The 22,974-nt window shown below is 52.2% G+C and overlaps 1 protein-coding gene across 5 annotated transcripts in view; it reads right to left on the minus strand.

The window, feature by feature from the left end:
* LOC139239510 (swi5-dependent recombination DNA repair protein 1 homolog) overlaps positions 1–22,510 on the minus strand; it is a 92,816-nt gene extending 70,306 nt beyond the window's left edge. For 3 of the 5 annotated variants that reach the window (XM_070868307.1, XM_070868310.1, XM_070868311.1), the window contains exons 1-3: positions 14,799–14,856; positions 10,641–10,787; positions 7,720–7,769 (exon numbers count right to left, since the gene is read on the minus strand). In XM_070868307.1, coding sequence (XP_070724408.1) covers positions 7,720–7,753 — 34 coding nt within the window. In that variant the 5' untranslated portion in view covers positions 7,754–7,769; positions 10,641–10,787; positions 14,799–14,856. Of the gene's footprint in view, positions 1–7,719; positions 7,770–10,640; positions 10,788–14,798; positions 14,877–21,972 lie in introns of those variants that run through there. The other 2 variants (XM_070868308.1, XM_070868309.1) reach the window with 2 other exon arrangements.
* Positions 22,511–22,974: the final 464 nt, after the last annotated feature.

Here is a 22,974-nt window from a genome sequence, read left to right on the forward strand (position 1 = left end):
AGTGAATAAAGGCCCAGTCGATCCAGTCTTTCCTCATATGTCAGTCCTGCCATCCCGGGAATCAGTCTGGTGAACCTTCGCTGCACTCCCTCAATAGCAAGAACGTCCTTCCTCAGATTAGGAGACCAAAACTGCACACAATGGGCCCAAGTTTCGGCCTCAGTTGCTCCTGATTTTTTGGAGCAACTGGTGTGGAACGGAGTATCTTAGAAATTCAAATTCTCGGCATTTAGTTTGCTCCAGTTCTAGTCAGTTAGAACAGTTTCACTTTGGAACAGAATTTTTTTTTCAAAAGGGGGCGTGTCCGGCCACTTACACCTGTTTTCAGTGGCTGGCCAGCAGCCGAAGATACAGCAGCAGCCTTCGAGCTGTGAGGGGGACTGAGGCCATTTGGACAGGGAGAGGCAGCCATATCGACAGTTTTATATTTAAATTTGCAGAATGGGTGCTGCATTGTCAACACCACGTATTATGCAATGGTTTGCCATCAATTCACTGCATAGGAGAGAATTGATTAGAGCTCACCGCACCAGGAACGTCGTAGCCCGTCGGTTGATGGGCAGGAGACCTTACCCACAGCGACAATATCGAGCCAGGCGCTCGTACCTGGACATGAGCGAGGCTGATTGTGTGAAAAGGCTGCATTTTCGCAGAGAAGTTGTCACTGAGATCTGTGATATGGTGAGAGCAGATTTGCAGCCCAGAAGCAGAACGCCAACTGCCCTGTCTGTTGCAGTGAAGGTAACAGCTGCACTTTCTTTCTATGCCTCGGGATCGTTTCAGGCTACAACTGGAGATGTGTGTGCCATCTCTCAACGTGCAATACATGCCTACATTTACCAGGTCACGGCTGCACTGTATGCACGAAGGAATGACTTCATCAATTTCCCAATGACCGCACAAGCGATCCATGAGAGGGCTGTGGGCTTCTTCAGGATTGCCGGCTTCCCAAAGGTACAGGGCTGCATTGATTGTACCCACATAGCCTTGCGAGCACCTGTGGAGGATTCTGAGCAGTACAGGAATAGAAAAGGTTTCCACTCCATCAATGTACAGCTCGTGTGTGACGACAAGCAGCGCATCATGTCAGTCGATGCGAGATACCCTGGCAGCACCCATGATGCGTTCATCCTACAAGACAGCGTTATATCTGACATGTTTGAGCAGCAGCCAGAAGGGCAGAGCTGGCTACTGGGAGACAAAGGGTACGGCTTGACCACCTGGCTCATGACACCCCTACGCGTGACACGGACAGAAGCTGACCGTCAATACAACATGGCACACATTGCGACGCGCAGCATCATTGAGAGGACCATTGGCATTTTGAAACAGCGATTCCGATGCCTGGACCATTCCGGAGGACAGTTGCTATACTCTCCTCAGATGGTCAGTCACTTCACTGTTGTGTGCTGCATGCTTCATAACTTAGCCATCATGAGGCAGCAGGAGCTGGTAGTGGAACCAGAAGACCTACGTGAGGGTCCAGTGCATGATGATAGTATTATGGAAGAGCAGGATGTGGATGATAACGACGATCAGGAAAGCATGCAAGTACCGGATGCCGGAGCACGAGGTCGGAGGAGGGCCGTCCATCGTGCCCCTTTAACGATTGCTCGAGCCTTGCGCCAACAGCTCATCCGTGAATGGTTCAACTACTGATGCCTGAGGGCTCTGCGAACACTTTTGCGTATGGACATGTTTATTCTTTGCAGTTGTTCCTACGTTGTGTTGTGTTAATGGAACATGAAACAGTTTTAATGAAAAAATATTTTATTGAAAAGTTAACGTCACTCTAATAAAATATTTGTTGTATCAAACTATACTTTTTAATATGACTCTTGAAGATCACTTATAACTTGTAAAGTTACAAAAGTTACAAAACACTTTCTATGTGAAAAATTTTACACTCTAAGATCACTTACATTTCAAGATCACTTTTTAGATGCAAAATTAAATAATTTACAGAATGTGAGAGCATTTACACTATAAGATCACTTGAAAACCCTGAGATCACTTATATGTTGTTAAGTTACAAAACTTACAAAACAGTTTCATTGTGAAAAATCTTACACTCTGAAGAACACTTAAACTTCAGGATCACTTTTTAGGTGCAAAATTAAATAAGATACAACAAAATGTGAGAGCATTTACATTATAAGATCACTTAAAAACCATAAGATCCCTTATAAGTTGTAAAGTTACAAAACTTACAAAACAATTTCAATTTGAAAAACTCTACTACAGTTACACCAAGAACAAGAACAAAAGCAGCAAAGAAAGGCTGCAACCATGTCTTATCCACATCTCAGTGAATGTTCACTTCCTCATGGGGGTGTCATTTGATTGGCTGGGCTGTGTGCCCTTATTGCAGCAGCTACCTCAACCAGGCCCTCCCTGACGGCCAGTGCCGTCGATTGCACTCCCTCGGACATTCCCTCCCTAAGTTCCCGTGTCATTACTGCTATTTCTCCCGTCAGGACCGTCAACTCTTCACTCACTGCACTGATGACACCGATGAGTGATCGGGTAAGCTCATTGGTCTCCATACCCAATGCCATAACCTGAGTCGCATCTGTTGCACGCTGCATCTCAGGAGAGCGTGTCTCCAATCTCCTTCTCCTCTGCCTGGGTCTGCCTCGTGGCACCACTACACTGGGAGGCGCGGGCACAGACGGTGGGACGCTCTGTGTTTCAGACGGCTGAACTAGAGGGAGAGGCTCGGGCTGGAACAGTGGGATGCTCTGTGTTCCAGATGGCAGAACTAGAGGGAGAGGCTTGGGCTGGAACGGTGGGATGCTCTGTGTCCAGACGGCAGTACTAGAGGGAGAGGCTTGGGCTGGAACGGTGGGGCGCTCTGTGTTGCAGACGGCAGAACTAGAGGGAGAGGCTCGGGCTGGAACGGTAGGACGCTCTGTGTTGCAGACGGCAGTACTAGAGAGGGAGGCTCGGGCTGGGATGGTGGGGCGCTCGGTGTTCCAGACGGCAGTACTAGAGAGGAAGGCTCGGGCTGGGATGGTGGGGCGCTCGGTGTTCCAGACGACAGCACTCGAGTGCGAGCCATGGGCTGGGATGTTGGACGAATGGGTGTAAACTGCTCCATGATATCAGCAGCAGCACTGGGACCCGAAGCGTCGGAATCAAAACCATAGTAGGTGGAACCAGAACCTATGCGAGAGGGAGGCGCAGGCTGGGACGGTAGTGCACTGACTGTAGAATGCTGCATTATACCAGCAGCACCACTGGGACCCGCAACATCGGAAGCGAAAGCATGGAAGGTGGGACCAAGACCTATGCTTGGGGTTGAAACTCTGATGCCCCTTGATGAGGGCTCATAAACATTAAATTGGAAGCTCTCCCCTGCAGACATTTCAGTCATCGCTGCCATCATCCAGTCTGGATTGTCCGCAGCTGGTTGTACTGGTTCTTGTTCTGTACCCTCAGGATCCTCAGGGTTGGCAGCAGCATCATCAATCATCATCATCATCAACATCACCATCATCATCATCATCACCATCATCATCATCATCACCATCACCATCATCATCATCACCATCACCATCGTCATCATCATCAACATCATCATCTCAACATCATCATCATCATCATGTTCTGCAAAATGCATCAGAACAGTCAAATGTTTAACAGCAAGGGAGGGGGCCGGATGGGTGGCATGAGTACTCTCACACATAGCAGGTTAGGCAGCAGGTTGATTTAAAGGGCCACGATGTATTTTCAGAACTTACCCTCTTCCTCGCGTGCGGGCCCAGCTTGTGCTGTACCGATTGCTTTACTCCATGTACGACTCATCATAGCAGCTACCCTTTGTTCCAAGGGTGTCAGTGGATGCAGATTGGGCGTGCCTCCTCCTGTCCGAGTTGCCTCCCTTTTGTTGTGGGCCAATTTCTTCTGCAAAGAGTAAAATATAACTTTTTACAGAGTGTGTCAGTCTGCAAGGTGGGACAGACAGATAGCCAGGTTACAATTACGATTGAATTCAAAATGGGAAATATTACTTACACTAACTACTTGACCAAGGTCGTGCCATTTCTTTTTACACTGGCTTCCAGATCTCCTGGTGTGCTCCATTGCGCAGTAATCTTCTGCAACTTGGTTCCAGCGTTTCTTCATTTCTTTTGGTGGCACTTTTATGCGACCTCTGTTGCTGGTATCTAGCTCCTGCCATCTCTGCTCAATTACGTTGACTAATATCTCTACTTCCTTATGCAAGAAATTCTTTGTTCTTGGTGGATCCATTGCAAAGTTGAATTGGCACTCTTATTTCTCAAAACACACAGTCCTTAATTTGCATGCACCAATGCAGCACCGGTTCTGCAAGTTTAGCAGTGAAAAGCTGAACTCACTGATTTCAGCAGGTGATTTATTCAACAGTGCTGCTAAAAGCACTCCCTCACACACAGAAATATCACAAAAATTAAATTACAAGCCTTTGCAGGGGTACAAGAGACAAATCTTCACTTTTTCTCCAGTCCTTTTAAAAATGGCCGAGTGCCAATGTTTGTTTGACACTGCGCGTGCACGCACGCTCCAACACGCACGCTCCAACGCACACGCTCCAACACGCACGCTCCAACACGCACACGCTCCAACGCACACGCTCCAACGCGCACGCTCCAACGCGCACACTCCAACGCGCACACTCCAACGCGCACGCTCCAACGCGCACACTCCAACGCGCACGCTCCAACGCACACGCTCCAACGCACACGGTCCAACGCACACGCTCCAACGCACACGCAGGGTTGCCGGCACCACGTTGGCTCATTTAAATGTGACCCGCCCCCCACTACTTACAGAATCGGCGCGAGTGTTTGGCTCCACCCCCCACTGTGAAGTTGCGCGACACGCCAAGCTGAGATCGAGCTCCGAGGAGCCGGAGAATATCGAAGTTTTTTTCTAGCGCACTTTTAGGCGCGAAGAACGGGCGTCCAGCTCAGAGGTGCGCCGTTTCCGGCACGGGCCGAAACTTGGGGCCAATATTTCAGGTGTGATCTCACCAAGGCCCTGTACAACTGCAGCAAGACCTCCCTGCTCCTGTACTCAAATCCTCTCGCTATGAAGGCCAGCGTGCCATTTGTTTTCTTTACTGCCTGCTGTACCTGCAAGCCTACCTTCAATGACTGATGTACCATGACACCCAGGTCTCGTTGCACCTCCCCTTTTACGAATCAGTCACCATTCAGATAATAATCTGCCTTCGTGTTTTTGCCACCAAAGTGGATAACCTCACATCTGCCATGCATTTGCCCATTCACCTAACCTGTCCAAGTCCCCCTGCAGCCTCTTAGCATCCTCCTCTCAGCTCGCACTGCCACCCAGCTTAGTGTCATCTGCAAACTTGGAGAGATTACATTCAATTCCTTCGTCTAAATCATTAATGTATATTGTAAATAGCTGGGGTCCCAGCACTGAGCCCTGCATCACTGCCTGCCATTCTGAAAAGGTCCCGTTTATTCCCACTCTTTGCTTTCTGTCTGCCAACCAGTTCTCTATCCACGTCAATACATTACCCCCAATACCATGTGCTTTGATTTTGCACACTAATCTCTTGTGTAGGACCTTGTCAATAGCCTTTTGAAAGTCCAAATACACCGCATCCACTGGTTCTCCTTTATCCACTCTACTAGTTACATCCTCAAAAAATTCTAGAAGATTTGTCAAGCATGATTTCCCTTTCATAAGTCCATGCTGACTTGGACCGATCCCATCACTGCTTTCCAAATGTGCTGCTATTTCATCTTTAATAATTGATTACAACATTTTACCCACTACTGATGTCAGGCTAACCGGTCTATAATTGCCCATTTTCTCTCTTCCTCCTTTTTTAAAAAGTGGGGTTACATTAGCTAACCTCCAGTCCATAGGAACTGATCCAGAGTCCATGGAATGTTGGCAAATTACCACCAATGCATCCACTATTTCTAGGGCCACTTCCTTAAGTATTCTGGAATGCAGACTATCAGGCCCTGGGGATGTATCGGCCTTCAGTCCCTTCAATTTTCCTAACACCATTTCCTGACTAATAAAGATTTCCCTCAGTTCCCCCTTCTCGCTAGACCCTCGGTCCCCTAGTATTTTCGGGAGGTTATTTGTGTCTTCCTTAGTGAAGGCAGAACCAAAGTATTTGTTCAATTGGTCTACCATTTCTTTGTTCTCCATTATAAATTCACCTGATTCTGACTGCAAAGGACCTACATTAGTCTTCACTGATCTTTTTCTCTTCACATATCTATAGAAGCTTTTGCAGTCAGTTTTTATGTTCCCTGCAAGCTTACTCTCATACTCTATTTTCCCCTTCCTAATTAAACCCTTAGTCCTCCTCTGCTGAATTCTGAATGTCTCCCAGTGCTCAGGTTTGTTTGCTGCACGGCGGGGCAGCCGAGTTTTGGATCACCTCTAGTTTACGTGGGGTAAAATGTGGGAGGCCAGCCAGGAGTGCTTTGGAGCAGTCAGGTCTAGATTTAACAAAGGCATGGATGAGGGTTTCAGCAGCAGATGAGCTGAGGCAGGGGCGGAGGTGGGCGATGTTACGGAGGTGGAAATGGGGCTTTTAGTTATTCCGCGGGTATGTGGTCGAAAGCTCATTTCAGGGTCAAAAATAACAGCAAAGTTGCGAAGAGTCTGGTTCAGCCTCAGACAGATGCTCGGGAGAAGGGTGAAGTCAGTGGCAAGGGAGTTTGTGGCGGGGACAGAAGACAATGGCTTCGGTCCTCCCAATATATAATTGGAGAAAATTTCTGCTCATCCAGTACTGGATGTCAGACAAGCAGTCTGACAATCAATAATGCAAGTATTAAATATCTGTAACAAATGCATAATAAGGAATATCAATAATGCAAATATTAATGCTATATTACAAATGCTGAATGTTTACATCTGTTCAGTAATTAAGAATACATGTATAATATTGTGTAATTATGTACAGCATGGAATTACGATGAATTTACAGCACAGAAAGAGAACATTTTACCGAACTGGTCCTAACGCTGTTTATGTTCCCCACGAGCCTCCTCCCACCAGTCTACATCGAACCCTATCAACATCTCCTTCTATTCCTTTCCCTCTGTGTGTTCATGGAGCTCAGCCATGAATAATCTCTGCCTCTCACCTCAGCCTCTCTGTGTGGTGGCGAGCTCCACATTCTCACCCCTCTCTGGGTAAAGAAGTTTCTCCCAAATTCCCCACTGGATTTATCAGTGATGATCTTATATTGGTGGCTCCCGAGATCTCGTCTCGCCCCTAAGTGGAAACATCTCCTATACGTTTACCGCCATCACTTTAAAGACCTGTATCAGGTTCCCCCCCTTCAGCCTTCTCCTTACCAGAGAAAAGAGCCCCCACCAGTTCAGTCTTTGCTGAGAGTTATAACATCTCAGTTCTGGTATCATCTTGCCAATCCTTCATCGCACCCTCTCCAGTGCCTCGACATCCTTTTTGTGTAATATGGAGACCAAACCATGGAATACCTATCACAAATCCAAAGGTTCTCAATCTGATCAGTAATTAAAAGTATAAATAATAAGAATGTAAGAATTTCACTTTAAACTCCATGTTTGAACCTTCCCACTCAGATTTCCGCCCCTGCCACAGCCCTGAAACTGCCCTGATGCAAGTCACAAACCAGAAGTGCCTTGGGAAGTTTTTCTACATAAAGACATTAAATAAACACAGTGCAGTTTGTTTATAATGAAAATGACTTACTCAGGTAACCTAGAATCTGCAGCAGAGTCCTCATCGTACTGGGGGATATTCTGGAAGTGAACACAAGGAATTATTATTAGAGAGAGTTGGGAGATCAGAGGGAACTTTAAACAGGGAGTTGGACAGCTGGTTATATCAATTTATAATCGGGGAACGACACCTCTCTCCCTCACTGGGACACCGACAGACTTTTGATATAAACTCCATATTCCGCCCCACCGCAGCCCTCAAACTGCCCGAAGGCATTGCCCGCCACGTCTCGGTGACCAGCACTCGCCTCTCAGTCAGTAGGTGCTGGGTTCAAGCCCAACTCCAGGGACTCGAGAAATAAATCCAGGCTCACACTCCCAGTGCAGAGGTTAGCCCTCCCTCCCTCCCTCACTGGGACCCTACAGACAGAGGTGAGCTCTCCCTCTCTCCCTCACTGGGACCCTACAGACAGAGGTGAGCTCTCCCTCTCTGGGACCCTACAGACAGAGGTGAGCTCTATCTCTCTCCCTCACTGGGACCCTACAGACAGAGGTGAGCTCTCCCTCACTGGGACCCTACAGACAGAGGTGAGCTCGATCTCTCTCCCTCACTGGGACGCTACAGACAGAGGTGAGCTCTATCTCTCCCTCACTGGGACCCTACCGACAGAGGTGAGCTCTATCTCTCCCTCACTGGGACCCTACAGACAGAGGTGAGCTCTATCTCTCCCTCACTGGGACCCTACATACAGAGGTGAGCTCTATCTCTCCCTCACTGGGACCCTACAGACAGAGGTGAGCTCTATCTCTCCCTCACTGGGACCCTACATACAGAGGTGAGCTCTATCTCTCCCTCACTGGGACCCTACATACAGAGGTGAGCTCTATCTCTCCCTCTCTGGGTCCCTACAGACAGAGGTGATCTCCCTCTGTCCCTCACTGGGACGCTACAGACAGAGGTGAGCTCTACCTCTCTCCCTCACTGGGACCCTACAGACAGAGCTGAGCTCCACCTCCTTACATGTCCTTGATAAACACCAATACCTTGTCTCTAGATCCAGTCTCCCTGTGTAGACCCCCTCCATTACTGGAGGGCCAGTGTCTCACCTCCTGACTCCCCAAAGCCTTTCCACCATCTACAAGGCACAAGTCAGGAGTGTGATGGAACACTCTCCACTTGCCTCGATGAGTGTAGCTCCAAAAACACTGAAAAAGCTCGACACCTTCCAGGACAAAGCAGCCGCTTGCTCGGCATCCCATCCACCACCTTCAACGTTCACTCCCTCCACCACCGGCGCACCGTGGCTGCAGTGTGTACCATCTACAAGATGCACTGCGGCAACTCGCCAAGGCTTCTTCGGCAGCACCTCCCAAACCCGCGACCTCCATCACCTAGAAGGACAAGGGCAGCAGGCGCATGGGAACACCACCACCTCCACGTTCCCCTCCAAGTCACACACCATCCCAACTTGGAAATATATTGGCCGTTCCTTCATCGTCGCTGGGTCACAATCCGGGAACTCCCTCCCTAACAGCACTGTGGGAGCACCTTCACCACACGGACTGCAGCGGTTCAAGAAGGCGGCTCACCACCACCTTCTCAAGGGGCAATTAGGGATGGCCAATAAATGCCGGCCTTGCCAGAGATACCCACATTCTGGAATGAATTTTAAAAAACAGGGCCCCTGAGCCTGCTCCGCCCTTCAGTAAGATCTTGGCTGATCTTCTACCTCAACTCCACCTTCCCGCACCATCCCCTAATATGTTGGGTCCCTTCGTGCCCAAAGATCAATCAATATCAGCCTTGAATATACTCAACAACTGAAGATCCACAGCCCTCTGGGGTAGAATATTCCAAAGATTCACCACCCCCTGTGAAGAAATTTCTCCTCATCTCAGTCCTAATTGTCCAACACCTAGTTCTGGACTCCTCAGCCAGAGGAAACAACCTCTCAGCATTAACCCTGTCAAGTCCTCGAAGAAGTTTACATGTTTCAACGAGATCAAATTTCATTCTTCTAAACTCCAAAGAATATTGGCCCAATCTACTCAATTTCTCAACCCAGGGATCAATCTAGCAAACCTTCATTGCACTCCTTCCAAGGGAAGTATATCCTTCCTTAGTAAGGAGATCGAACAGTGCTCCAGTGTGGTCTCACGAAAGCCCTGTATAATTGGAGCAGGATTTGCTTACTATTATACTCCAACCCCTTTGCAATAAAACCCAACATACCCTTTGCCTTCCCAATTACTTGGCTGTACCTGCATGTTAAGTTTCTATGATTCATGTGCAAGGACCCCCAGGTTCCTCTGAATACCAACATTTACAAAAAATATTTTGCTTTTGGTAGGTTCCATAGACTGACCTTGTAGTCTCGAGAAGATTAAACGATTAACTAATTGAGGTGTGTAAGATGATTGAATGAGTTTGGGGTAGGCAGAGAGAAACTGTTTCCTCTCGTGAGGGAGACCAGGACAAGGGAGCAGGAGCTCAGAATTAGAGCCCGGCTGTTCAGGGGTGATGTCAGGAAGCACTTCTTCACACAAAGTGGGAATCTGGACCTCTCTATCCCTCACCATGCTGCTGAGGCTGGGGTTCAATGGAAAATAGTCAAAGGTGGGATTGATAGCTTTTTGTTGGGTAAGGAAATAAAAGGTTATGGAACTAGGCGGGTCGATGGGTAAAAGGTACAGATGGGCCATGGTCGAATTGAATGCTGGAGTAAGCTGGAAGGGTTAAGTTGCCCCTTCCTGTTCCCTTGTTTCCGTGTTGCTATGACTCTCAGAATTCTCTCTCTACACTCTACTTTGCATTAGTTGTGAAATGTGCTCCTGTGGCCATTAGCAGAACATATCCGTGCTTCTGACTTGAACAGTGCATTGTTCTCAGTCTCTCAGCATCCTCTGACAAACAACAAGCTCCCACCTTTTTGAAGCCAGGCATTGTCCTACCTGCAACACAGCACGCAACATTCAAATCCATTAGCCACAGGGATGCAAAGATCAGCCCGACACAGAATAGACAATGGGTCGATAGTCGCTTCGAGTAACTTCCTTGTACACTGGTGCTCACGCACGGGGATTGACAGCTTCGGCAATCTGGGGAGAAAGGAGGTTGTGGAGTTTATTGGAGGCTGGGCCTTTTCACACACACACTGTAACACTGAGCAAGCAGGTGTTACAGAGGGACTGAGACCATTGAGGGAGGGTAGCACAGTGCTCATGTCACTGCACTATTGGTCCAGAGAATGGGAGTTCTGGGGACTTGTGTCAAAATTGGGAGAGCTGTCCCACAGACAAGTCAAACCACAGCCTGACACAGTCATACTCACAGAATCAGATCTTTCCACCAATGTCCCAGACTCCTCCATCACCATCCCTGGGTACGTCCTGTCCCACCGGCAGGACAGACCCACCAGGGGTGGGGCACAGTGGTATAGTCGGTACAGTCGGGAGGGAGTGGTCCTGGGAGTCCCCAACATTGACTCCAGACCCCACGAAGTCTCATGGCTTCAGGTCAAGCACGGGCAAGGAAACCTCCTGCTGATTACCACCTACAACTGTCAGCCATGGCTCAGTGGGCAGCACACTCGCCTCTGAGTCAGAAGGTTGTGGGTTCAAATCCCACTCCAGGGACTCGAGCACAAAAATCTAGGCTGACACTCCCTGTGCAGTACTGAGGTAGCGCCGCACTGTCGGAGAGGCAGTACTGAGAGAGCACCGCACTGTCGCAGGGGCAGCACTGAGAGAGCACCGCACTGTCGGAGGGGCAGTCCTGAGAGAGCACCGCACTGTCGGAGGGGCAGTCCTGAGAGAGCGCTGCACTGTCGGAGGGGCGGTACTGAGAGAGCGCCGCACTGTCGGAGGGGCAGTACTGAGGGAGAGCCGCACTGTCAGAGGGGCAATATTGAGAAAGCGTCACACTGTTGTAGGTGCAGTACTGAGAGAGCGCCGCACTGTCGGAGGGGCAGTACTGAGGGAGCGGCGTACTGTTTGAGGGCAGTACTGAGGGCGCGGCACACTGTTGGAGGGGCAATACTGAGGGAGCCCCGCACTGTCGGAGGGGCGGTACTGAGGGAGCCCCGCACTGTGGGAGGGGCAGTACTGAGGGAGTGCCGCACTGTCAGAGGGGCAGTACTGAGGGAGCGCCGCACTGTCGGAGGGGCAGTACTGAGGGAGCGCCGCACTGTCGGAGGGGCAATACTGAGGGAGAGCCGCACTGTCGGAGGGGCAGTACTAAGGGAGAGCCGCACTGTCGGAGGGGCAGTACTAAGGGAGAGCCGCACTGTCGAAGGGGCAATACTGAGGGAAAGCCGCACTGTCGAAGGGGCAATACTGAGGGAGAGCCGCAGTGTCGGAGGAGCAGTACTGAGGGAGTGCCGCACTGTCGGAGGGGCAGTACTGAGGGAGCGCCGCACTGTCGGAGGGGCAATATTGAGGAAGCGTCACACTGTTGGAGAGGCAGTACTGAGGGAGCGCAGTACTGAGGGAGCAACGCACTGTCGGAGGGGCAGTACTGAGGGAGCGCCGCACTGTCGGAGGGGCAGTACTGAGGGAGCGCCGCACTGTCGGAGGGGCAGTACTGAGAGACCGCCGCACTGTCGGAGGGGCAGTACTGAGGGAGCGCTGCACTGTCGGAGGGGCAGTACTGAGGGAGCGCCGCACTGTCGGAGGGGCAGTACTGAGGGAGCGCCGCACTGTCGGAGGGGCAGTACTGAGGGAGCGCTGCACTGTCGGAGGGGCAGTAACAGGCTCGAGGAACTGAATGGCCTCCTCCAGTTCCTAATGTAACAGGCTCGAGGGACTGAATGGCCTCCTCCTATTCCTAATGTAACAGGCTCGAGGGACTGAATGGCCTCCTCCTGTTCCTAATGTAACAGGTTCGAGGGGCTGAATGGCCTCCTCCTGTTCCTAATGTAACAGGCTCAAGAGGCTGAATGGCCTCCTCCTGTTCCTAATGTAACAGACTCGAGGGGCTGATTGGCCTCCTCCTGTTCCTAATGTAACAGGCTCGAGTGGCTGAATGGCCTCCTGCTGTTCCTAATGTAACAGGCTCGAGGGGCTGAATGGCCTCCTCCTGTTCCTAATGTAACAGGCTCAAGAGGCTGAATGGCCTCCTCCTGTTCCTAATGTAACAGACTCGAGGGGCTGATTGGCCTCCTCCTGTTCCTAATGTAACAGGCTCGAGTGGCTGAATGGCCTCCTGCTGTTCCTAATGTAACAGGCTCGAGGGGCTGAATGGCCTCCTCCTGTTCCTAATGTAACAGGCTCGAGAGATGAATGGCCTCCTCCTGTTCCTAATGTAACAGGCTCGAGGGGCTGAATGGCCTCCTGCTGTTCCTAATGTAACAGGCTCGAGGGGCTGAACGGCCTCCTGCTGTCCCTAATGTAACAGACTCGAGGGGCTGAATGGCCTCCTGCTGTTCCTAATGTAACAGGCTCGAGGGGCTGAACGGCCTCCTCCTGTTCCTAATGTAACAGGCTCGAGGGGCTGAACGGCCTCCTCCTGTTCCTAATGTAACAGGCTCGAGGGACTGAATGGCCTCCTCCTGTTCCTAATGTAACAGGCTCGAGGGGCTGAATGGCCTCCTCCTGTTCCTAATGTAACAGGCTCGAGGGGCTGAATGGTCTCCTCCTGTTCCTACTGTAACAGGCTCGAGAGATGAATGGCCTCCTCCTGTTCCTAATGTAACAGGCTCGAGGGGCTGAATGGCCTCCTGCTGTTCCTAATGTAACAGGCTCGAGGGGCTGAACGGCCTCCTCCTGTTCCTAATGTAACAGGCTCGAGGGGCTGAATGGCCTCCTGCTGTTCCTAATGTAACAGGCTCGAGGGGCTGAATGGCCTCCTGCTGTTCCTAATGTAACAGGCTCGAGGGACTGAATGGCCTCCTCCTGTTCCTAATGTAACAGGCTCGAGGGGCTGAATGGCCTCCTCCTGTTCCTAATGTAACAGGCTCGAGGGGCTGAATGGTCTCCTCCTGTTCCTACTGTAACAGGCTCGAGAGATGAATGGCCTCCTCCTGTTCCTAATGTAACAGGCTCGAGGGGCTGAATGGCCTCCTGCTGTTCCTAATGTAACAGGCTCGAGGGGCTGAACGGCCTCCTCCTGTTCCTAATGTAACAGGCTCGAGGGACTGAATGGCCTCCTCCTGTTCCTAATGTAACAGGCTCGAGGGGCTGAATGGCCTCCTCCTGTTCCTAATGTAACAGGCTCGAGGGGCTGAATGGCCTCCTCCTGTTCCTAATGTAACAGGCTCGAGGGGCTGAATGGCCTCCTCCTGTTCCTGTGTAACAGGCTCGAGGTGCTTAATTGCCTCCTCCTGTTCCTAATGTAACAGGCTCGAGGGGCTGAATGGCCTCCTCCTGTTCCTAATGTAACAGGCTCAAGGGGCTGAATGGCCTCCTCCTGTTCCTAATGTAACAGGCTCGAGGGGCTGAATGGCCTCCTGCTGTTCCTAATGTAACAGGCTCAAGGGGCTGAATGGCCTCCTCCTGTTCCTAATGTAACAGGCTCGAGGGGCTGAATGGCCTCCTCCTGTTCCTAATGTAACAGGCTCGAGGGGCTGAATGGCCTCCTGCTGTTCCTAATGTAACAGGCTCGAGGGGCTGAATGGCCTCCTGCTGTTTCTAATGTAACAGGTTCGAGGGGCTGAATGGCCTACTCCTGTTCCTAATGTAACAGGCTCGAGGGGCTGAATGGCCTCCTCCTGTTCCTAATGTAACAGGCTCGAGGGGCTGAAAGGCTTCCTCCTGTTCCTAATGTAACAGGCTCGAGGGGCTGAAAGGCCTCCTCCTGTTCCTAATGTAACAGGCTCGAGGGGCTGAATGGCCTCCTGCTGTTCCTAATGTAACAGGCTCGAGGGGCTGAAAGGCCTCCTCCTGTTCCTAATGTAACAGGCTTGAGGGGCTGAATGGCCTCCTCCTGTTCCTAATGTAACAGGCTCGAGGGGCTGTACGGCCTCCTCCTGTTCCTGTGTTACTTCTATAGAACAGTCTGTAATCACTCTGTAATTCAGAATTCAGGCTCCGTTTGATTGTGTCGGCCCCGCGACCCCCGACCCTGTAAAACCTCTGTCCGAATAATTGGCATTGCTGAGAAATAAAACTCACTGTATCGATCAAAGCCTCTTATCCAAGTTTTCGTCCTCTCAGGGACACAGTCTGTCTCTCTGTGTCCTCTCTCTCTCTCTCTCTGTCCCTCCCTCTCTCTCTCTCTCTCTCCCTCCCTCTCTCTGCCTCTCTCTCTCTGTCCCCCCCTTCCCGATCTCTGTCTCTCTCTCTCGCTGTCCGTCCCTCTCTCTCTCTCTCTTCCTCCCTCCCTCACTCTGTCTCTCTCTCTCTCTCTGTCTGTCCCTCCCTCTCTCTCCCTCTCTCTCTGTCCCTCCCTCTCTCTCTCTCTCTCTCTGTCCCTCTCTCTCTCTCTCTCTGTCCCTCCCTCTCTCTCTCTCTCTCTCTCTCTCCCTCCCTCCCTCCCTCTCTCTGCCTCTCTCTCTCTGTCCCTCCCTCTCTCTCTTTTTCCCTCCCTCCCTCTCTCTGTCTCTCTCTCTCTCTGTCCGTCCCTCTCTCTCTCTCTCCCTCCCTCCCTCTCTCTGTCTCTCTCTCTCTCTGTCCCTCCCTCTCTCTCTCTCCCTCTCTCCCTCCCTCCCTCTCTCTCTTTGTCTCTCTCCATCCCACCCTCTCTCCCTCCCTCTCTCCCTCCCTCTCTCTCTGTCTCAATGGATTTCGGAATGAGCTGTAATACAGGGAGACACCAGGAGGGGGAGTGAGATATTTGTTGAATGGTGAGAGATTGGGAAATATTGGTGTTCGGAGGGACCTGGATGTACTTGTACACCAATCACAGAAAGTTAACATGCAGGTACAGCAAGCCATCATCATAGGCAGTTCCTCAGTATTGAGCAAGACTTGCTTCCACTCCAAAAGTGAGTTCTCAGGTGACTGAACAGTCCAATACGGGAACCACAGACCCTATCACAGGAGGGACAGACAGTGATTGAGGGAAGGGGAGGGTGGGACTGGTTTGCCGCACGCTCCTTCCGCTGCCTGCACTTGGTTTCTGCACGCTCTCGGCGACAAGACGCAAGGTGCTCAGCGCCCTCCCGGATGCACTTCCTCCACTTAGGGCGGACTGGTCTTTGGCCAGGGACTCCCAGGTATCATTGGGGATGTTGCACTTTATCAGGGAGGCTTTGAGGGTGGTCCCTGTAACGTTTCCTCTGACCACCTTTGGCTCGCATGCCGTGTCGAAGCTCCGAGTAGAGCGCTTGTTTTGGGAGTCACATGTCGGGCATGCGGACAATGTGGCCCTGGCCAGCGGAGCTGGTCGAGTGTGGTCAGTGCTTCGATTCTGGGGATGTTGGCCCGGTCGAGGACGCTAACCTTGGCACATCTGTCCTCCCAGGGAATTGTAGGATCTTGTGGAGACATCGTTGGTGGTATTTATCCAGCGATTTGAGGTGTCTACTGTACATGGTCCACATCTCTGAGCCATACAGGAGGGCGGGTATCACTACAGTCCTGTAGACCATGAGCTTGGTGCCAGATTTCAGGGCCTGGTCTTCGAACACAAGCGTTTGTTACAGCAAGCAATGAGAAAGGCAAATGGTATGTTAGCTTGTGTTACAAAGGGATTGGAGTATAAGAGCAAAGAAATGTTACTCCAACTATACAGGGCTCTGTTGAGGCCACATCTGGAGTACTGGTTACAGTTCTGGTCTCTTTATCCCAGCTTTTAAACTCCACTCTAATCGAGTAGTCAGAATCATATTCACAAACGTTATCCTAACCCTAACATGCAAATCACAAAGTCTGCTCCCAACCCTGAGAGCAAACCCTAATCCTGACTTCAAACCGGAACCCCAAGTGCCCCCTATCCTCACCCACCGAGCCACATGTGGAGATATTGGCGCAGGTGTCCAACAACCTGCTCAAAGGGGTCGCTTTTAAGGAGCGTCTTAAAGGAGGAGAACGAGAGAGAGAGAGACAGGAGAGGTTTAGGGAGTGAATTCCAGAGCTTGGCGGGGGGTGGGGGGGGGCGGAGTTTATTTCCCGCTTACTGCAGTCGATCTGTGATCATTGAAGTAAAGATCTAACTCTCAGAGAATCAGCCCACTCCACTGGCATCAAATTGCATCAGAATATAATGTATTTAGCAAGCCTGGACGGAAGGGGTGGAGCTTAATAGAATGGGATGTTGCACTTTATCAGGGAGGCTTTGAGGGTGTCCCTGGTCAAGGGCAGAATTAGAGGAGTGCAGAGATCTCGGGGTAGGTTGTGGGCCTGGAGGAGATTACAGAGATAGGGAGGGGTGTAGGGGCTGGAGGAGGTTACAGAGATAGGGAGGGGTGTCGGGGCTGGAGAGGGTTACAGAGATAGGGAGGGGTGTAGGGGCTGGAGGGGGTTACAGAGATAGGGAGGGGTGTAGGGGCTGGAGGAGGTTACAGAGATAGGGAGGGGTGTAGGGGCTGGAGGGGGTTACAGAGATAGGGAGGGGTGTCGGGGCTGGAGGGGGTTACAGAGATAAGAAGGAGTGTCGGGGCTGGAGGTTACAGAGAAAGGGAGGGGTGTAGGGGCTGGAGAGGGTTACAGAGATAGGGAGGGGTGTCGGGGCTGGAGGGGGTTACAGAGATAGGGAGGGGTGTAGGGGCTGGAGGGGGTTACAGAGATGGGGAGGGGTGTAGGGGCTGGAGGAGGTTACAGAGATAGGGAGGGGTGTAGGGGCTGGAGGGGGTTACAGAGATAGGGAGGGGTGTAGGGGCTGGAGGGGGTTACAGAGATAGGGAGGGGTGTTGGTGCTGGAGGGGGTTACAGAGATAGGGAGGGATGTAGGGGCTGGAGGGGGTTACAGAGATAGGGAGGGGTGTAGGGGCTGGAGGGGGTTACAGAGATAGGGAGGGGTTTGGGGCTGGAGGAGGTTACAGAGATAGGGAGGGGTGTCGGGGCTGGAGGGGGTTACACAGATAGGGAGGTGTTTGGGGCTGGAGGAGGTTACAGAGATAGGGAGGGGTGTCCGGGCTGGAGGAGGTTACAGAGATAGGGAGGGGTGTAGGGGCTGGAGGAGGTTAGGGAGGGATGGAGGAGCTGGAGGAGGTTACAGAGATAGGGAGGGGTTTGGGGCTGGAGGAGGTTAGGGAGGGATGGAGGAGCTGGAGGAGGTTACAGAGACAGGGAGGGGTTTGGGGCTGGAGGAGGTTACAGAGATAGGGAGGGGTTTGGAGCTGGAGGTGGTTACAGAGATAGGGAGGGGTGTAGGGGCTGGAGGGGGTTACAGAGATAGGGAGGGGTGTCGGGGCTGGAGAGGGTTACAGAGATAGGGAGGGGTGTAGGGGCTGGAGGGGGTTACAGAGATAGGGAGGGGTGTCGGGGCTGGAGGGGGTTACAGAGATAGGGAGGGGTGTAGGGGCTGGAGGAGGTTACAGGGATAGGGAGGGGTGTAGGGGCTGGAGGGGGTTACAGAGATAGGGAGGGGTGTCGGGGCTGGAGGGGGGTTACAGAGATAGGGAGGGGTGTCGGGGCTGGAGGAGTTTACAGAGATAGGGAGGGGTGTAGGGGCTGGAGGTTACAGAGATAGGGAGGGGTGTAGGGGCTGGAGGTTACAGAGATAGGGAGGGGTGTAGGGGCTGGAGGGGGTTACAGAGATAGGGAGGGGTGTCGGGGCTGGGGGGGGTTACAGAGATAGGGAGGGGTGTAGGGGCTGGAGGGGGTTACAGAGATAGAGAGGGGTGTAGGGGCTGGAGGAGGTTACAGAGATAGGGAGGGGTGTAGGGGCTGGAGGGGGTTACAGAGATAGGGAGGGGTGTAGGGGCTGGAGGGGGTTACAGAGATCGGGAAGGGTGTCGGGGCTGGAGGGGGTTACAGAGATAGGGAGGGGTGTAGGGGCTGGAGGGGGTTACAGAGATAGGGAGGGGTGTCGGGGCTGGGGGGGGTTACAGAGATAGGGAGGGGTGTCGGGGCTGGAGGGGGTTACAGAGATAGGGAGGGGTGTAGGGGCTGGAGGAGGTTACAGAGATAGGGAGGGGTGTAGGGGCTGGAGGGGGTTACAGAGATAGGGAGGGGTGTAGGGGCTGGAGGGGGTTACAGAGATCGGGAAAGGTGTCGGGGCTGGAGGGGGCTACAGAGATAGGGAGGGATGTAGGGGCTGGAGGGGGTTACAGAGATAGGGAGGGGTGTAGGGGCTGGAGGGGGTTACAGAGATAGGGAGGGGTTTGGGGCTGGAGGAGGTTACAGAGATAGGTTAGGGGTGTCGGGGCTGGAGGGGGTTACAGAGATAGGGAGGGGTTTGGGGCTGGAGGAGGTTACAGAGATAGGGAGGGGTGTCCGGGCTGGAGGAGGTTACAGAGATAGGGAGGGGTGTAGGGGCTGGTGGAAGTTAGGGAGGGATGGAGGAGCTGGAGTAGGTTACAGAGATAGGGAGGGGTTTGGCGCTGGAGGAGGTTAGGGAGGGATGGAGGAGCTGGAGGAGGTTACAGAGATAGGGAGGGGTTTGGGGCTGGAGGAGGTTACAGAGATAGGGAGGGGTTTGGGGCTGGAGGGGGTTACAGAGATAGGGAGGGGTTTGGGGCTGGAGGAGGTTACAGAGATAGGGAGGGGTGTAGGGGCTGGAGGAGGTTACAGAGATGGGGAGGGGTGTAGGGTCGGAGGGGGTTACAGAGATAGTGAGGGGTGTAGGGCTGGAGGAGGTTACAGAGATAGGGAGGGGTGTAGGGGCTGGAGGAGGTTACAGAGCTAGGGAGGGGTGTAGGGGCTGGAGGGGGTTACAGAGATAGGAAGGGGCGTCGGGGCTGGAGGAGGTTACAGAGATAGGGAGGGGTGTAGGGGCTGGAGGAGGTTACAGAGATGGGAGGGGTGTAGGGGCTGGAGGAGGTTACAGATATAGGGAGGTGTTTGGGGCTGGAGGAGGTTACAGAGATGGGAGGGGTGTAGGGGCTGGAGGAGGTTACAGAGATAGGGAGGTGTTTGGGGCTGGAGGAGGTTACAGAGATAGGGAGGGGTGTAGGGGCTGGAGGAGGTTACAGAGATGGGAGGGGTGTAGGGGCTGGAGGAGGTTACAGAGATAGGTAGGTGTTTGGGGCTGGAGGAGGTTACAGAGATAGGGAGGGGTTTGGGGCTGGAGGAGGTTAGGGAGGGGTGGAGGATCTGGAGGAGGTTACAGAGATAGAAACATAGAAACATAGAAATTTACAGGGCAGAAGGAGGCCATTCCGGCCCATCGTGTCTGTGCCGGCCGACAAAGAGCCGCACGGCCCTCAGTCAGCAGGCCGAAAGGTTACATACAAATCCATGAACAATGACGGAAAGGCAAAGAGCACCCAGCCCAACCAGTCTGCCCCACACCTCTGCAACACCCCTTATACTAAAAATATCTGATAGTGCGGCGCTCCCTCAGTACTGCCCCTCCGACAGTGCGGCGTTCCCTCAGTACTGCCCCTCCGACAGTGCGGCTCTCCTTCAGTACTGCCCCTCCGACAGTGCGGCACTCCCTCAGTACCTACCCTCCGACAGTGCGGTGCTCCCTCAGTACTGCCCCTCCGACAGTGCGGTGCTCCCTCAGTACTGCCCCTCCGACAGTGCGGCGCTCCCTCAGTACTGCCCCTCCGACAGTGCGCCGCTCTCTCAGTACTGCCCCTCCGACAGTGCGGCTCTCCTTCAGTACTGCCCCTCCGACAGTGCGGCGCTCCCTCAGTACTGCCCCTCCGACAGTGCGGCACTCCCTCAGTACCTACCCTCCGACAGTGCGGCGCTCCCTCAGTACTAACGTTGGGAATGTCGGCCTAGATTTCTGCGTTCAAGTCTCTGGAGTGGGACTGGAACTCGCAACATTTGATTCAGAGTGGAGGGAGTGCAGTCCATTGAGCCAAGGCTGGAGGAGATTATTCTCACTGACTCACACTGAAAAAGAGATAATTTATAAATATGTAGGCACAATTCCCACCCAGATTCCTCACCCCAGCTGTGTGTTAAAAATGCTCATTCTCAAACGATTGCCTTTAAACAGCATCTCCGCAGTGGAAAAACTCCACCCAGAGGGTTTAAATCTCAATGGAAACTCGTGCAACACTGCATCAGTTCCAACTTTGACCGGGACCTGCAGCCTCTCTGGCCTGAGACACTCACCCACCCCCCAGGACTCTCTCCTTGCTCCCAGCTTGGACTGCACCCTCACTATCCCAGCCACCCGGGTCCCAGTCCCTCAGCCTCATCTCACCGACTGCCACTGAGAAATAATCCAGTCAATCCCCGGCCTCCCGGGTCTGCATCAGGAGCCAAAGCCATTAATTAAATATTAATAATCTTAAAGAGAGAGAGAGAGAGAGAGAGAGAGACAAAGGCAGAGAGAGAGAGAGACAGACATAGGCACACACACTGATAGAGAAACCGAGACACACACAGACTCTCGCACACACGTGCACTCACGGGCAAAGGGAGGGACACATACAGAGACAGTCAGAGACACAGATTCTCTCTCTCACTTACACAGAGAGACACACACACATATACAGAGAGAGACACACACACATATACAGAGAGAGACACACACACATATAGAGAGACACACACACATATACAGAGAGAGACACACACATATACAGAGAGAGACACACATACATATACAGAGAGAGACACACACATATACAGAGAGAGAGTGAGACACACACACATATACAGAGAGAGAGATAGAGAGAGACACACACACACAGACACACACACATATAGAGAGAGACACACACACATATACAGAGAGACACACACATATATACAGAGACAGAGACAGAGAGAGACACACACACACAGACACACACACATATAGAGAGAGACACACACACATATACAGAGACAGAGAGAGACACACACATTTACAGAGAGAGCGACACACACACACACATATACAGAGAGAGAGACACACACAGACATATACAAAGAGAAACACACACACACACACCCACACAAATACAGAGACGCATACACACACACAGATAAACACACACACAGAGATACATAGACCCATACATACACACAGAGAGAGATAGACACACACACACTCCCACACAGATACACATACACATACACAAAGATAAACACACACACCCGCAGAGATAGAGACACATACATACACACACAGACAGAGAGAGAGATAAACATACACACAGAGATACAGAGAGAGAGACACACACACACACACACACCCACCCACAGATACAGAGACAGCCACACAGAGAGAGACAGAGACACGTACAGAGACACACACAGATGCAGAGACACAAAAAGATACACACACACACATCACCCTCATTATAGGCAGTCCCTCGGAGGCGTGGATGACTTGCTTCCACTCTAAAAGTGAGTTCTCAGGTGACTGATGAGACCAATGTGGGACCTACAGTCTCTGTCATTGTGGGGCAGATGGTGGTTGAAGGTAAGGGTGGCCTGGTTTGCCACACGCTCCTTCCTCTGTCTGCGCTTGTTTTCTGCATGCTCTCGGTGACGAGACTCGAGGTGCTCAGCGCCCTCCCGGATGCACTTCCTCCACATAGGACGGACTGGTCTTTGTCCAGGGTCTCCCAGGTGTCGGTGGGGATGTTGCACTTTATCAGGGAGGCTTTGAGGGTGTCCCTGTAATATTTCCTCTGCCCACCTTTGGCTCGCATGCCATGTCGAAGCTCCGAGTAGAGCGCTTGTTTTGTGAGTCTCGTGTCGGGCATGCGGATGATGTGGCCTGCCCAGCGGAGCTGGTCGAGTGTGGTCAATGCTTCGATGCTGGGGATGTTGGCCTGAGCGAGAACACTAACGTTGATGCGGAGTCTGCGTTGGTGGTATTTCTCCAGTGTTTTGAGATGTCTACTGTATATAGTCCATGTCTCTGAGCCATACAGCAGGGCGGGTATTACTACAGCCCTGTAGACCATGAGCTTGGTGCCAGATTTGAAGTCCTGGTCTTCAAACACTCTCAAGCGACCGAAGGCTGAGGCAGACACACACAGACATAGGCAGAAAGTCACATACACACAGAGACACACACACACAGGGGCAGAGGGAGGGCAGATAGAGACAGAAACATTCTCTCTCTCTCTCACACACAGTTACAGACACACACCAACACCGCCACCCGCTGGTGGGCGCAGGCACTGCAGGTCCATGGAGTCCTCCACAAACATCGCCACCTTCTGGTGGGCCCCCGCACTGCAGGTCAACATGGAGTCCTCCAAATACACCGCCACCAGCTGGTGGGGCTCCACATTGCATGACCATGGAGTCCTCCACAAACACCGCCACCTGTTGATGGGCGCCC

This window comes from Pristiophorus japonicus, chromosome 27, assembly GCF_044704955.1.
Source record: "Pristiophorus japonicus isolate sPriJap1 chromosome 27, sPriJap1.hap1, whole genome shotgun sequence".
Classification (NCBI taxonomy): domain Eukaryota; kingdom Metazoa; phylum Chordata; class Chondrichthyes; family Pristiophoridae; genus Pristiophorus; species Pristiophorus japonicus.